Source organism: Pongo pygmaeus, chromosome 1, assembly GCF_028885625.2.
Source record: "Pongo pygmaeus isolate AG05252 chromosome 1, NHGRI_mPonPyg2-v2.0_pri, whole genome shotgun sequence".
Lineage (NCBI taxonomy): Eukaryota > Metazoa > Chordata > Mammalia > Primates > Hominidae > Pongo > Pongo pygmaeus.
The window spans coordinates 227,845,114-227,861,640 of record NC_072373.2 but is presented as its reverse complement, the minus strand read 5'-3'; the positions used below and the strand labels follow the sequence as shown (position 1 = coordinate 227,861,640).

General features: G+C 55.8%; 1 protein-coding gene across 6 annotated transcripts in view; it reads left to right on the top strand.

Moving 5' to 3' along the window:
* The window catches only part of PRDM16 (PR/SET domain 16), a 364,158-nt gene that overhangs the window by 303,638 nt on the left and 43,993 nt on the right, over positions 1-16,527 (top strand). For 3 of the 6 annotated variants that reach the window (XM_054443264.2, XM_063660221.1, XM_063660226.1), the window contains exon 4: positions 8,195-8,332. The exons of 1 other annotated variant lie outside the window; for it this stretch is intronic. In XM_054443264.2, the coding sequence (XP_054299239.1) occupies positions 8,195-8,332 (138 nt within the window). The remainder of the gene's footprint in view (positions 1-8,194; positions 8,333-16,527) is intronic. 2 more of the 6 variants (XM_063660224.1, XM_063660222.1) reach the window with 1 other exon arrangement.

The window sequence follows — 16,527 nt, the reverse complement described above, 5'->3', positions numbered from 1 at the left end:
GTTCACACGGGACTGAGGTGTTTCCAGAACGCCTTTCCCCCACCTCCTTCCATCACAAGAATGGGCTTTCTGTTTCAGCTACTCGTGGACACCATCAATTGTGACCATTGTGTGTGTGCATGTGTGCGCATGTGCCTATGACGGCCCCATAGCCAGGGCTTCTTACTCCGAATCAGCTCATGGGTCCTTAAAGAAGGGGGTCAGGGTAAGGAGACCCTCCCCACCGGCTCCCATCAGCTCCTGGCTGTCAGAGGTGGACTCCACGCCATGGGCTTCTGGGGAGCCTCCTGGCAGCAGCAGGAGACGGGACCGAGGGGGCAGCGTCCCAGGGCTCTGCTCCTCCCTGCGTGCTCAGAATCCACTAGGCAAGCTGATGATGGACACTGCGGCGTTCCCACCTGCACGCACACCCTGGACGGGGCCGGCGCCTGGCCATGCCCACTGAACCTGGAGGACCAGCCCAGCAGAAAGCCCACAAATTAGAAGTGCAGGAAACCTCAAATTATATGCAAAAAATGTAAAAGTTAAGAGAAATTTTCATTCACTTCACTTCGTAACTCAGCATTTCTGATGGGGTTGATTTATGAGCTGGGGGAGCTGCCCGGCGCCGGGGAATGGGAGACAGTGGGCAGGAGTGCAGTTTCCTTTGGAGGTCCTAGGACTCCCGAGGCTCACCCCCAAACAACTCAAAGCCAGGCTTTTAAGCAGCAATCAGGCAGGGAGCTGGATTCCAGATCTGGAGAAAGACACAGCCCAATGGCCACTGCCTGCTAAAGCTGGCCATGTAGAGACGTGGGCTGGGCCACTCCTTCCCTCTGTAGCTCCCTCCTGTGTTCATTGATCACATGTAAATAGAAGCGAGCAGTGAGCCCGGGTTGGTCACTGTGCGTGCGTCTGATTGTTCATCTACCCACTTCTCATCTGTACTGGCCTCCTATGTCACCAGGCCTCAGGCCTGCCCCGAGAGGCTCCCAGAGGGCCTTGGAGGTATCAGGGCTAGAAGACTTCACACCAAAACAGGCCCGGCTCCCAGACGTGGCTGGATGTAGCATGCACCCAGGTTGGAAGGGCTGGGCTCGCGCCCTAGGGCAGGCAGAGACATCGCCTTTGGCACAGATCCTTGGCTCTGGCCCCACCTGGTACAGTAAGGAGCCTGTGTTCAGGTGCACATGGCTGCGACCTTTGACACCACCTCCCTCTGAGCGTTCCTGTTGCCAGTGTTTCTTCCACCGATCCCTGATCTCCAGGAGCACCCAGAGTCCAGGGAGGCCCCGCTCAGATGCAACTTGGGCAGCCTGAGGGCCACCAAGCTGGGGAGTGGTGGCCTCTCTCTGTCCTTGTGGGTGCTGGCAAGTCTCACGCCAAGGGAAGCAGGGACCGGGACCTGGGACTGCCCAGGCCTGCTTTGTGGATTCCAGAGCACATGAAATCTTGCGGCTCCCGGAACAGGGCTCGGGGACCCTCCCTCTGGTCCTTGAGTCGGCCCTGGAGAGCACACGGGGCAGCCATGGCACAGCTCTGGAGTCCGGCAGCCTGGGCTGGGAGCTGGCCCTGTCTCCAGGGGCCTCCATCTCCTCTTCTACAAAATGTACTGTGGGGCAGCAACGCAGTACCCACCTCATAGGCCCACAGCGATGAGCAAGGGGCCTCGACAGCACCCCGCGTGGCCCTGAGTGCACAGAGACCCTGGGTAGGAAGGCGAGAGAGGACAGGAGGAGGCGGCGGTCAGGGCAGCACCTGCCCTTTCTGGAATCAGAGACAGCACAGGCCCAAGAAGCCAGGCCTGAGCCTCCACCTGCCCGGCCAGAACCACAGCCCAGGGCCACTTCAGGAGCATTTCTCTGATCTGAGAGAGAAAAGCAGTGGCTTCTGAAGTTCTGTCCAAGCTCCTGCTCCATCTGCTCCCTCCTTCAGGAGTTCCCAGATGGGTCCAGCAGGACCCCCGCAGGGCTGGACCCTCCATGCTGGGACAGGCAGCCAGATGTGGTCAGGCATCTCAGGGAAGACCCCACGCCTGACTGTGATAGCAGACACAGGCCTGGCCCCTCTCAGCACACCCTTCCTGGTGCACCCTCCCCCAACACACCCCCTCCCGGTGGACCCCTCCCAACTCACCCCTCCCAGCACACCCCTCTCCACACACCCCTCCTAACACACCCCTCCCAGCACACCCCTCTCCACACACCCCTCCTAACACACCCCTCCCAGCACACCCCTCCCAACATACCGCTCCCAACACACCCCTCCCAACATACCCCTCCTAACACACCCCTCCCAACATACCCCTCCCAACATACCCCTCCTAACACACCCCTCCCAACATACCCCTCCCAACATACCCCTCCTAACACACCCCTCCCAACATACCCCTCCTAATACACCCCTCCCAGCACACCCCTCCCAGCACACCCCTCTCAACACACCCCTCCTAACACACCCCTCCCAGCACACCCCTCCCAACATACTGCTCCCAACACACCCCTCCCAACACACCCCTCCCAACACACCCCTCCCAACATACCCCCACACACACACCCCTCCCAGCACACCCTTCCCAGTGCAATCCCTCACTGGATACCCCCTCCCAACACACCCCTCCCAACACACCCCTCCCAACACACCTCTCCCAACACACCCCTCCCAGTGCACCCCCTCCCGGTGTACCACCTATCCAACACTCCCCTCCCAGCACACCCCTCCCAATACACCCCTCCTAACAGACCCCTCCCAGCACACCCCTCTAAGTGCAATCCCTCACCATGCACCCCCTCCCAACACACTCATCCCAACACAGCCCTCCTGGTGCACCCCCTCCCAACACACCCCTCCCAGTGCACCCCCTCCTGGCGCACTCCTCCCAACACACCGCTCCCAACACATCCTCTCCCCGTGCACCCCTTCCTAACACGCCCCTTCCGGCACACCCTTCTCAGCACACTCATCGCTGATTCAAGGCCCTCAGACCAGGGCTTCTCCTGGCTCTCCTGAAGAAAGGGTTAGCGCCCACCTGGCCCCCCTCAGAGGCGCCCCTCTGTGGAAGGGAGGAGTTAACCAAGACCTCCTCAGTCACCCCAGGGGGCCCACCAGGGAGAGGGGAAGCTCCTCCCTTTAGGGGCCACCAGGTGTAACTCCCACCCTGTGGCCATCAGATTGGTCAGGGGTTGGGGACCGGGCCTCTGGGGGACGAGGAGAAATGCCTGGGAAACGAGAGTGACAAGGGAGGAGAGACTGTCAGGCCAGAGAGGGGACCCCACCCACAGGGCAGCAAAGCCTGAGCGTGTACTTGGGACCAGGACCCCTGGGGGAGTTGTTGCCTCTGATCTCCAGACCTCTGCACCCGAGAGGGTCAGGGACAGACCGGAGGCTCCAGAACACTGTCCCCTGTGGGTGAGAAACCAGCCGTGTCCCTGTTCAGACACACTTGAGAGAGCCAGAGATGTCTGCCCTGGCAGGGGAGGGTGAGGACTCAGGCTGCAAATACCTGCAGGACCATCACGTGGAAAAGAGAGGCTTATCCTGCAAGGCGAGGGGAGCATTACAAGAAGGGAGAGCCTCTCCCCCAAGAAACAATTCCCAGTGACTCGATGCGTTCAACAATACACTGGCTGCCTAGGAGCACAATGGGTGGCTGCTCCACAGAGCACAGTGGTATGTGCCTAGAGACTGGCTGTCCCAGCGCACAGGTGGGTCCCTAGACCTGCAGCCGTCAGTGGCCAGATCACAGGCATTGAGGAGGCCTCAGATGTGAGGTTGGATGGAAGGGGCCAGGGTTCTCCTCCAGCAGTTCTGCCATGACACACAATCCACATTTTTGAGAGGGAATTGGCCATCGCTTCAGTGTCCTCCTGCCGGCTTCGGCCTGCTGCTCACCAAAGGCTTCTCGCCGCGTTCCCCCAGGACAAGCACACATACATGAACGCACACACATATATACATGCACAGGTGCACCCACACACATGCACACCCCCCCATACATGTGCACACATGCAGGCACACGCCTACACACAAGCACACACCCGGGTATATGCACGCCTGGATGGTGAAGGGTTTGGAAGCACTTAAAATAGTGGGACACAGATTGTTTTTCCAGCGATTTATTGGGGAGATCCCCAAGGCCTGGAAGTCAAGGTGAAGCCAACACTCTTGTTTTTTTTTGTTGTTTGTTTGTTTGTTTGTTTTTGAGGCAGAGTCTCTCACTCTGTCTCCCAGGTTAGAGTGCAGTGGCACAATCTCAGCTCACTATAGCCTCTGCCTCCCAGGTACAAGCAATTATTGTGCCTCAGCCTCCCAAGTAGCTGCACACCACCACACCCAGCTAACTTCTGTATTTTTAGTAGAGATGGGGTTTCCCCGTGTTGGCCAGGCTGGTCTTGAACTCCTGACCTCAGGTGATCCACCTGCCTCAGCCTCTCAAAGTGCTGGGATTATAGGCATGAGCCACCGTGCCAGACCAAGGCCAACACTCTAAAGTCAACAATCAGGCCCCAGGAGAAGCCCATGCCATGGCTGTGGTCACTCACACGTCATTTACCTTCTCCCTGGCCCCTGTACCATATAAGAGGAGAGAGAGCCCAAAAGAGACCCATGCTGAGAGGGAGAGATACAGAGACAGACAGAGAGAAGCAGAGCAGGGGAGACAGAGAGGGAGAGCCTGGCACCCAGGCCACCACCTGTACAGGTGCTGTGAGTCCCCTGCCCCACAGTGGCCTCCAACCCAGACCCGGCCAGTGGTGAGGCAGGGTGGGGCCATGTGGGTCTTGGCCAGCCCAGCCTCGCTCCCTTCCTGTGGCAGAGGAAGATGGCAGGGCTGCCAACCACAGCTCTGGCTTGGCGGGCCTTTCCAGCGGTTTCCTGATGCGCATCACCAGTCAGGGCGGGAGGTGAGGGGGCCCTGAGAGGCCTTTGTGCCTGGGGAGGGGCCTCACCACATGGAGCTGGTGGCCCTGGGTCTGCACCCTAGAGGATGGGAAGCCTGCCTCCCCAGTGACAACCAGCCGCTTGTGGCCTCCGGCCTCCTCCCTCCCATGCTGCGCTCCTGCCACCCCTGTCCTGGCAAGAGTTGGGGTGCAGTGGGGCGGAATGCTGAGTCTGTGCTTCTTGGATTGGGCTGGCCCTGGACTTGGGCAGGGCAGGCAGGCAGTGACCTCCCTGGACAGCGTGAGGACCCTTCCTGCAGCCCCTTTAGGGACCAGGACCTCCAATGTCAAGGGATTTGCAGTCCTGCCTAGGGCACAGCTGTCTCTACAGAAGCTGGTAACACAGAGGCTGTCTCCCTGGGAACCTGCCCTGAGTCCTGAACACCAGGGTGGCCACAGACTCCCCACCAAAGCGAGGCTTGAGCCAGCCGGGGCCCAGAACAGGGGGAAGGTGTTGGCTGAGCCCATGTCTTGGGTGCATTAGGAGTGAGTCCTGCCTCTTGGGAAGTGGCCTGAGCCCCATCAGCTGGTCCCTGGGCTCAGAGGGGGATGCACTCAGGAGCACGTACTCCTGGCTGCACCAATGGGGTGCTGTGACCCAGGTGCTCCAGCTTTGAGGACAAAAGTCCGGGTCCCAGGTGGGAGGGCACGGCCCGCCCTGGGTGAGCACCAGTCCTCAGCCCACAGGCACTGTGTGCGATGTGCTGTGACGTCAGCAGGCCTCTATGGAGAAGTGGACCCATGGGCTGGGGACAGGACTGGGATACTGCCAGCCCCATGTGGCCAGCTATGCTCCTGCTAATCCATCGTTTGTATATTGAGCGTCCCTCCGCCACCAATGGTTTTCCTTGAGCTCCAGCCTCTAGCCTAGTTATGCTTCTTGGACCCACGTCCCCTCTGGACCACAGGCCCATCTACAGTTCCGAGTGGACAGGATTCACAGCCAACCCCGGGCAGAGAAAGGACCTGGCCATTCAGTCACAGTCACTTGGTGAATGGAGCACAGCAGCCACAGCCCACGAGCTTGGGAACATTTCTGCCGCTGCCATCTCTGAAATAAGACAGGCTTCGAGTGAATCTCTCACTGCCCTGGATGGAGCCAGAAGGGGCCCAGGGGCAGGCACGGCTGTGTGTGATAGGGAGCACAGGGACCCCAGGAGCATGCCCCTCTGCCCTGGCCGACCTCCCGCCCTGCACCCCAATCTATCTCACCCAGCACCTCTGGAAACCCTTATTTGGGAACCCCAGCTTGGTGGTGGATGTCAACAAGAAGACTGAGAGCAAGTGGAACAGGAAAGAGACTCGAGGCCCTCTCCCTGTCTCTGCTGTGCTCTGGGGGCTAACTTCCCCTGGAAGCCTCAGGGGAAGAGGGAACGCTGTGCACAGAGGATGGGGCACGTGGACCACATGCTTCCCCATTGATTGGTGCCAACGTTGAACTTTTCAAAAGAATTCCAGCACCAGGCCTGCGATGGCTAGGAACCCGCGAAAGTGCATGCCGAGCATCTGAGGTGCCCAGAGTCAGCCTCCACTGTTTACACTTGGACAGGTCACTGTGTCATCCTGACTCCCCTGGGTCCTTCTGACTCCCTTATCCATCACCCCTGCCCACCCAAACACACCTGCTCAAGGACACACCTGCAGAAGGACACACCTGCCCAAGGACACACCTGCCCACCAGGACACACCTGCCCAAGGACACACCTGCCCACCAGGACACACCTGCCCAAGGACAGACCTGCCCACCAGGACACACCTGCCCAAGGACACACCTGCAGAAGGACACACCTGCCCAAGGACACACCTGCCCACCAGGACACACCTGCCCAAGGACACACCTGCCCACCAGGACACACCTGCCCAAGGACACACCTGCCCACCAGGACACACCTGCCCAAGGACAGACCTGCCCACCAGGACACACCTGCCCAAGGACACACCTGCAGAAGGACACACCTGCCCAAGGACACACCTGCCCACCAGGACACACCTGCCTAAGGACACACCTGCCCACCAGGACACATCTGCCCAAGGACACACCTGCCCACCAGGACACACTTGCCCAAGGACACACCTGCCCACCAAGACACACCTGCCCAAGGACACACCTGCCTACCAGGACACACCTGCCCAAGAACGCACTTGCCCAAAGGCCCACCCGTCCAGGAACACACCTGCCCACCCAGATACACCTGTTCAAGGACACACCTGCCCACAAGGACACATATGCCCACCGTGACCCACCTGCCCACCAGGACACACCCACCCAAGGACACAGCTGCCCACCCACATACACCTGTCCAGCAGGACACACCTGCCCAAGGGCACTCCTGCCCACAGAGACATAGCCTTTCTACTCTTGGGACCTGAGTGTAGTGTGGCCCCATCCCCTGCCCTCTGCCCTCCCTCCTGCCCTGTCTGGGCTGGGCTGCCCAGGAAGCTTGCCCAAGATGCTGCTGGTTTGAATTCAGAACCCAGAGTAGCCACTGGCCAGAGTGGGGGAGGCTGGGGGGCCTGCAGCCGCCACCCATGGTCAGGCTGTTCGAGGGGACACCGTCCCTCCACAGTGGACAGCAGGTCAGGTCTCCTCATCGGTGGTCCTCAGAAGAGTGGGGGTCACAGCAAATAAGAAAAGTCCTAGGGGTTGCCACTCTGCCCGTTCAGAGGCAACAGTGACAACAAAGTAAAGCCAAGTTGGTGCGCGTGTGACTTTGCGGGCGTGGTGAGAACAGCTAGGCGTCTTCATGCTGCTGGGTGTCAAACTGAAACTCTCCAGCTTTAAGGAAACCAGATGCTTTTCTTACTCTCAGAGTGATGTGCAGGCTGCACACACACATGCACATGCACACCCAGCAACACCTTCACCTTCAGACACGCTTTTCTCTAGCCCAGCGCCCCAGCTCCTTAGCAGAGGGCTCTGCTCCCAGATGTAGCAGTCTCTGCCTTCTCACACGTGGGTCAGCTTTGCTGCAGGGGTGGGGGTTGCAACTCTGGAGGCTCATTTTATCGCCAGGCCAGGGCAGTGATCTGCTCGGTGAGAAAAGAAAAGGCCATTCCCTGCCTTTCTGCTGGGCTCCTGGAGACTCCTGGAGACTCCCAGGCATGGGCAGGCTGGGTGGGCTGGGAGCCCCGCTGATGCCCGGAGGGTGGGCTGAGGTCTGGACGCCGACTTGCCTTCCTACTTGAGCCCAAACAGCCAGGTTTCTGGGTGGGCAGAGGCTGTGTGCAGACTCCCAGCACACAGGGCACCTCTGACTCCCGCTTCGCTTTCCTCCCAGCAGATCTCCGAAGACCTGGGCAGTGAGAAGTTCTGTGTGGATGCAAATCAGGCGGGGGCCGGCAGCTGGCTCAAGTACATCCGTGTGGCGTGCTCCTGCGATGATCAGAACCTCACCATGTGTCAGATCAGTGAGCAGGTAGGTCTGGGCTCATGACGGGGGCTTCTGCCCCTTGGAATTGTCCCTGAGGATGTGGCACCAAGATTGGTGGAGGTGCCGAGGCAAGGGTTGTCTGAGCCTCTTTGGGGACATCTGCCAAGCCCTGGCTTGCGGTGGGGGTGCTGTTTGGTGCTCGGCCAGTGCTGGCTTCCGGGGAGCTGACTCACCCCGGGAGGGCTCCATCGGAGCCTTGCTCAGGGACCCTGCCTGAGGCTGGCAGTTCCTGAACCCCAGGATGGTGGTTCGGGTGGAAAAGAGCAATGAAACAGGCAGGACCACAGATCACAGGGTCCACACTTCCTGCAAATGCCGCTTCCCTGAAGGGCACGGGAGAAGCATAGAACAGGAACCGTCACTGCAAGAATCCATCTAAATGGCGCTGTTTAACCAAATTTTCCGAAGAGTCAGCACCGGCCAATGAGGCAGCCACTCAGGGGCCTCCTAGAGCCTCTGGGGCTTCTGACCAGCCTGCTGAAGGCCTTGGCCTTTTTGGCACAAAGTTCCTGTCCTGCGGGCAGCGAACCAGGCAAGAGACACCTTCACTTCCGTCCCTGCCACCTCAGGGCTGAGGACCCCCCTAAGCTCCCTGGATCCTTGACCTCCACAGCTCGTCCACACCACCACCAGAACAGGCATCCAGACCCACAGACTGATCAGGGGAGAAGATGCGGAGTCTCCTTCCACTCCAAAAGGCACCGTGTCCCCAGAGCTGGTCGCTGCTTCATGGATTTCTCTATTTCAAGCTTGCGAGTGGCCCCTGGAGGCCCTTCTCACTCTTGAGCCAGGCCTCCCGGGCGGCACTTTCCACCTGCATCCTCAACACCGTGCGTTCCTCGGGGTGCCCGGGGTCCCCGGCCCCTTACATCATACTAGTCTGGTTTTTCCTGTAATATCTTGGGGTCATACATGAGATTTCATTTGAAAAAAAAAAAAAAAGGATCCCATGGCTGTGAAAAATGTGTGTGAAGACCACGTCACGGAACATTCCCGCGTAGCCTGTGCAAGCCATTGAAAGTGGTTCAAGGCTCTCGACTTTAGAGAAAAAATTTTGCATTAAGAAACGCAGAGAGCAAACTCCAGGGAGGTCCCGCAGGCCCCGGCTAGCTCCCAGGGGCTCTCCCTCATTTGCCGTCCCCTTGGCTGTGGAGCAGAGTCTCCATCGAGCAGTTGCTCCGCCGGACAAACTCATTCTGGATAGGGACATGAATCCACTCCACTACCAGGACTTCTGTGGCCTTCAGTTACACCCAAAAATGTTTAAAATAACTTTTTCTGATTGAAAAAAAATACAGAGATGAAGCAAAAGAATAATCATAAACATAAGAACAGAACTTAAAAAAAAATATTTTCCTTCTTCCAGATGAAAGTGAAATTGGAGTGAAGGAAAACTGGGCTTGAGGCGCATAGAAGGACGGTCTTTCCGTCCCCTTCTGAGGCTCAGATTTGCAGAGAGTGTGTGTCCTTAGTCGTCCGATGGGAAGCTGAGGGGCAGGGGCACCGCGGGGCTGGGCCAGGGCTGTGCTTTTGTGAGATGCAAACTACAGTAACGAAGGACCCAGATTTTTTTATTTAAGAAATAAACGTTTATTAGAACCTTTGAACTAAACTTAAGCGGTAAAGTGGGTATCTGTACGTGTCTAGCTTTTTAAAAAACAAACAGATGTGTAATCTCAAAGACAAGCCTGTCTTTTAAAAAATCTTCATTGTATTATTAATATTTCAGGGAAGCTTTTCTTTTAGCTACACATGAGGTCCAAAAGGAATGGACTGCTTTGCAGCCAACTGTGTTTCCATGGTCAGGACCGGGGGGTAGAAATCCTTTTTGCCAGGTTGGAAGAATGGTCCTGAATCCTGATCCGTTCCTTCCCTTTACCCCGCCGTCACCCCACAGTGCCGACTTCCTCCAAAGCTCCGTCCTAGAGTGAGAAACATACTTGGCGCTATTACCCAAACCACAGATAATGTCAAAACTCCTCGGATACCTCCTGACCTGCTAGACGGCTCTCTCTAACACCAGCTCAAAGGGATTCATTCTCTCTGTTTTAGGTCCATAGGATGAATTAAAGCCACAAATCCAGAGGGAACTTGAAATGCACATCTAAGCAAATGCAACACCAAAATGGCCCAAAGCAGAGAGAAATTCCTCCACTCGGGGCACTTCCGACCCCCTCAACCCGCCTGTGAGACCTTCCCCTCTGACGGGGAGAGGAGCCCTCTGCTCTTGAGAGCACCCCTCATAGGTAGCACAGCCGGTGACGTCGGGTGTTACAGGGCCACCGACGCTCCTGCCCATGTCCCCGCAAAGGTGCACCTCCGAGCTGGATAAGCCATGTGGCTGGAATGCCCAGGAAAGCAGGAGCCGGCCAGAGGCTGGAGGAGACTCGCCGCTCGGGCGAGGTGGCTGAGTTGGCAGCTTCTTCTCCTGAAATCTCAACTGTGAATTTCAGTTATCAAAGGAAAATGAGCATTGTGTGGGATGTATTTTCCTTTGAATAATAATAAGATTTAAACACTAAAAATATGAAAAACTGCTCTCAGAAACCCATAGACTCTCATATGACATGACTTTTAGCAATGCCTTTTTGAAAGGGATACAATAGATTTCAATCTAGTGTTTAAATGCCCTCTCTCGCTGTGACGGCCGCACGGCCTCGGCGGAAAGTATTTCCTTTCCCTGGCTTTGACCACGGGAACGTGGGTTCCTGCAAAGCAACCTGTTTGACCCTATGCGGAGCTAAAATAAAAACTGCCCTGAAATATTAATAAAACCAAGAATTTTTTAAAAGCTTTTAATAGCTTCTCTTTGAGAAGGAAACATTACATGATACTAATGCCATTTCTCAGATTTCCACCATGCCAGGAGTTCCACCAGGATTTCCTGGTACTTACAAACACCACATCCCCCCACACACAAACACACACAAGTGAACAATCTTTCTCCCTTCCCCTCTCTCTCTCCCTCTCTCTTTCTCTGTCTGTCTCTCTTTCAAGACTGCACACACATCCCACCTCTAATACAGCACAGATACAGAAGGGAAGGAACCATATGTGAACATCCGAGCTCTGTAAAACAACGTCGAGTTTGCCAAATGGTATTCGGCAGGGAAAATACTTCAGTCAGAAAAGCATCACCATCATTTTGAGGTTCAAGACGTGTGACCTCAGCCCCCATTTTCAAAGGAAAAAGGAGACTAGGGCAGAAGACAGTGTAAACGTCCTAAAAAGAAAGTTTTGGAAGCCACAGCCTCCCAGAAGAGATGAGCTCCCTTACTGGGCAGAGGAGAGAGGCCGCTCTGAACTGAAAACTCAGGTCGATATTCAGATGGGGACCCAGGCTGGGGCTTTCCCCCTGAGTCTCCTGCTACTGGCAGCCAGGACTTAAGCAAACTCTGGGGCCTGGCCTCCAGGGTGCTCTCATGTCCTTGGGGTGAGACCCACACTTCAGGGGCACTTTGGAGGCAGGGGAGTCACACACCTCCTTCGGCCCATCCTGGGCTCCTCCTGGCCTTCACTGGACGTGGGTTGCGGTGCATTCAGATGGGGTCTGGGGGCGGACGCCACCCCCGCATCCCTCATGGTTCTGTGCAGTGTACCGGCGCTCTAGCGGACGCTTTGGGGCGCTCCGGGGCACCTGCTGAGCTGGGCAGTGCAGCACCCACAGGCCCGGTTCTGACTGTCTGGCCAGGACCCAATTCTGGCTGCTCAGAAGCCTGCTCAAATCACTGACCACGTGTCCCTCTCCCAGCATCCCCTAACACGCCCCAAGACACCTGCCCTGTACAAAAGAGAACCAGCCATGTGCTCCTCCGCAGCCACTGGGGAGAGGCAGGGGACAGGGGCTTGAGAACATGTGAGCCCCAGAGCTTGAAAAGGCTCAGCAACCGGCCAGCACCTCCCCAGAGGCTCCCCGCTGCCCTGCCGCCTCACAGTGCCTCATGGACGGAGGCAGGACTGGCTAAGCTGAGGGAGGCATGGAGGCCCAGACACCCTCCTTCCCAGGCGGGGCTGGCCCAGCATCCTGTCCCTTCCCCATCTCAGGCCCCATGGGAATCAGACCATCCTCTCCATGAACAAGAGCTATCCCCATGGCGTGGGGCTGAGGGGGCTGCTTGTGGGCCCCACCTCCACGTTCTCATCTGGCAATGAGATTCCCCCTACTGGCCCCAGGGGACCTCTTGAGAGGTGACCGGGCCCATCCCCAGCCCTTGCTTCTCTAAGGCCCATCCCAGCCGTCCTCATGGCTCATGGGAGAGCCTAGCAGAGGCGGAGGCCACATTGGGCCATGAATTTTCTCCTGGGCCCGGCCCTGTTGCCCAAAAGGGGACTTGTGGTTTTCTATTTGCACAAGGATGCCCCAGATCACGGCCAAGGGCACGCTGGCCCGTTCCAAGGCCAAGGGTCCCGCTGCTCCTGAAGCGGCGCAGGCTCTCTGGGAAGCTGCTGGGAGCAAAACATCCCTGCACACAGCTGGGGGGAACCGAGCCTTTCCCCTGGGACTTTCGGGGCAATCAGATTGCAAGGGAGATAGGTCTTTGAGGTGTCAGAAGTCGTCGTGGGGGACTTTGACTTGCTGCCTCGTCCGAGCATGAGCGGAAGGCACAGAGGGGCCCTTGGGAATCTCTGTGCACTTTTCTGGGGGTGCGCCCCCCCCACACCCCTACCCTCTGGCTCCTATTTTCCCTTTTGGAAAATTCAAGACACTCAGATCACCCCTGGGTGGTTCTTTCTCCTGTAATTATGAACGAATGAGCTGGTTTGAAATGTTTCAGGAGACACAGACAGGGACCGTTCCTGAATTTGTTTTAACCTTAAGAAAGAAAACAAGAGCTTGGCGATGAAGCGCCCGCGGGGGGATGCGGGAGGCAGGGAGAGGCTGTCACAGCCGGCGCTTTCTGTTTTTTGGTTTATCTTTTTCTCACGTTGCCTCAATAGGGCAAGAATGTTGGTAGTGGGATGTCAACTGTCTAGTGGGGCTGAGGATGGCGGGGGACGGGGCTGAGGTTAAACACAAATGTCGGGGAGCCGGACTCAGGGGTGCAGGACCCCCAGCGTACCTCGGAATGGCTGTAGGGCTCTCAAACAACCTGCAGCACCCCTGGATTGAGAAAAGCAGCCGCGATCTGCATAGCACCCTGGGGCTGCCTGGGCATCAGACAAACCCCAAAACCCCAGGGCCCTCCAGGGGCAGAGCAGGGGTCCCGGCACCCGCTGTGGAGCAGCACAGCCCCTCCACAGAGTGTATTCCGCGAAGGCATTGTGTTAGAAGAGTGGCCGCCGGTGGCCAGGCAGCACCGCGTGGACAAGAGTCCGCGCCGGTTGTTCATGAGAACCTGGTGTCCCTCAGGTCGGCGGAGGGCATTTCTCTTTTGCTTTGTTGTCCTGGGCTCTGACCCGGGTCCTGCGTTTGTCTGGGCGTGTGCCCTGTCAGGGTTGCGATTTTAAACAGAGGGCATCCAACACCCATCATCTTGTTCTGCCCCGACCCCAGACATGTCCATATTCCCTTTGCTTTTATTTCTCACAATGTTTTTTTTTTTAGACAGAGTTTCACTCTTGTTGCCCAGGCTGGAGTGCAATAGCACCATCTCGGCTCACTGCAACCTCCGCCTCCCGGGTTCAAGCAATTCTCCTGTCTCAGCCTCTCAAGTAGCTGGGATTACAGGAGCCTGCCATTATGCCTGGCTAATTTTGTATTTTTTAGTAGAGACAGGGTTTCACCATGTTGGTCAGGCTGCTTTCGAACTCCTGACCTTAGGTGATCTGCCCGCCTCGGCCTCCAGAAGTGCTGGGATTACAGGCGTGAGCCACCGCGCCCAGCCATCCTCACAATTTTTTAAATTAAAAATCATAGATTGTTAATTTGGTCAAGGCACGCGGGAGCCTCCCACCATGAGACACAGTTTACCCCCTTGAAATTGGAAGGAGGAGGGCGTGGGGCTCCTTCAGTATTTCATAACCAGCTTACAAAAGACTCCAAAATATATGCAAGTTGCTTTGATTCCCATTTTACGGGGCCCCCTTTGGAACAAACTGATCCTCTTCTTGGTGAAGAACAAGGTTTAAATTCAACTGTGCCGTCTGAACCCCTACGCAAACCACCTGTCAGGATTTGTATATTCCTTTCGTGCTCATTACAGGCTCACTTTACTGGAAGAAGCTATTTAAGAATGATCAAGGTAATTTAACTGTGGACCTGTCATTTATATTTTTATAATCCAGATCCAAACCACACAACTAAGAAACAGATATGCGTACACAGTTTTATTTCACGTCTGGGTCGCTGGGATGGTGACGGCATATCGCACACCACACAATAATAAAACTTAGGCTTAATAAAAATGCTTCAGCCATGCGCAGGAGGAGAGGAAGGTGGCGAAGCCCGGGACTCCAGGGGGCTTTTCCTCGCTCTGCCAGAGGATAGGACTGTCTGTCGTCCGGGAGCCTGACTGTGGTCTCCTCCAGCCGCATCAGCACAGAGGAAGCCGGAAAGCGAGGCCGGCCAGAGGCAGGCTCCCAAGCACAGGGAAGGGAGAAAGGACACCTCTGCCCAAACCCCAGCGCTGCAAATCCGGGTGCTGCCCCTGCTGGCGCTTACGGCATCATCACCACAACGTGCTCAGCTCCTGGGCCGGCCTCGGAGCTCGGGGATCATCACAGCGCTCTCCCACACTCACAGCGCGTGGAGACAGCAAGGAGTTAAAATGAAGCCAGGAGCAGCACTGAGACCCAGCCGCCTCCGCTAAAACCAAAATGCAGGGGACAATCCTCAGACCAACGTCCTCTCTCTCTCCCAAGGCCAGGTGAGAGGCAGACCGGGTCACCAGGGGAATCTGCTTTTGGGAAACAGTTTCAGAAGAATTCCGATTCCACTGGCTGCTTTCACATGTTTTGTGAGAAAAGCCTCTGGCACAGTAAACTCAGGCTCAGTTGAATTCTGAAATCCAGAATGGTGAGCGATTGAGTTTTTTCCAGTAAGCACACGGAAGGAAGGTTCACCTACTTGATTCAAGCCTGCCTTTAAAGTTTCTTACACTGGTCAAAAGGAGACAAGAAAGCCCAAAAGTTCGCTTGATGGAAAAAATTCATTTATTCCAAGAAAGAGAAAACAAGAACGGCCGCTGCTCAGATTCAACCCAGTTCCTTTTAGTCTGCAGTCTGGTGATTCCCACCTGGAGGAATTTGCATGGAGTTTTTCGTCTATTTATATTGTTAAATTCTATGATTAAGCGGGAATGAGAACCGTACCACTTAGAGCTTCATATTCAAAAGTCGTCTCTTTTCTTGTGAATTGATTTGATATTTTAAAAACTTTCTTTAAAGACCCGTAAGGAGAAGGTATCCCAAAGCTGGCAGCCATTGTAAATGTAAATGATTTCTGTGTCTTAAAGAATATCGCTGGGGAGCAATGATATTAATTTTTCATAAAAGGCTCCGTCTGAATGAACGTGGCCTGGGCTGACTCCAGGCTCTTCTCGGGCAATTTCTCTGCCTTCTGTTGAGAACGTGGCGATTTATTTGTCCCAGAACTCCGCTTACCTACAAGAAGCCACCTCTTTGTGTCTGGAAAGTGATAAAAGGGGGAGAAAATAGGCAGGGTCATGCTAAATACAGTTTGAATTCCGAGAACCTGTGTTTCATGTTGTTCACCCATGTTCAGTCAAGTCATTGTTGTTACAAAGAGAACCTGAAGTGTTGGAACAAGGACTTAACTTCAGATCCAGCCTGTTTGGCATCATTATTTTTTAAAGCCATTTACAGCAGACATTTATTGGCGCTAGTAAACTCAGCTGTTGTTAAGAGGGTTCCCCACCCTCTCAGATCCTTAAACCAAAGGGAAAATTCCAGCCTTGCCCGTGCAACACAACCCGGGGACTTAGGCACGACTTCAACAGCCAGCGGAGGCAAGTGTTTATAAAAAGGCATAGATGCTTAGATGCTGTCGCTTAAGCAAATATACTGTTCTTCTTCCTTTCCGGCGGCCAGTCGTCCTCCCTGAGGCCGCTGCTGGGGGCTAAAGGCTATCAGAGACTCCAGACTTTATTTTTGCTTCAACAGACTTCTCCCACCATGCTGACTTAGCGCGGTCTGAGCAGGACCCACCGCGGGTCTCACGAGGAAAGGAGGATTATAAGCAGACGGCAGGAATGTGTAGGGAGCTGCAGTCGTAATTTATG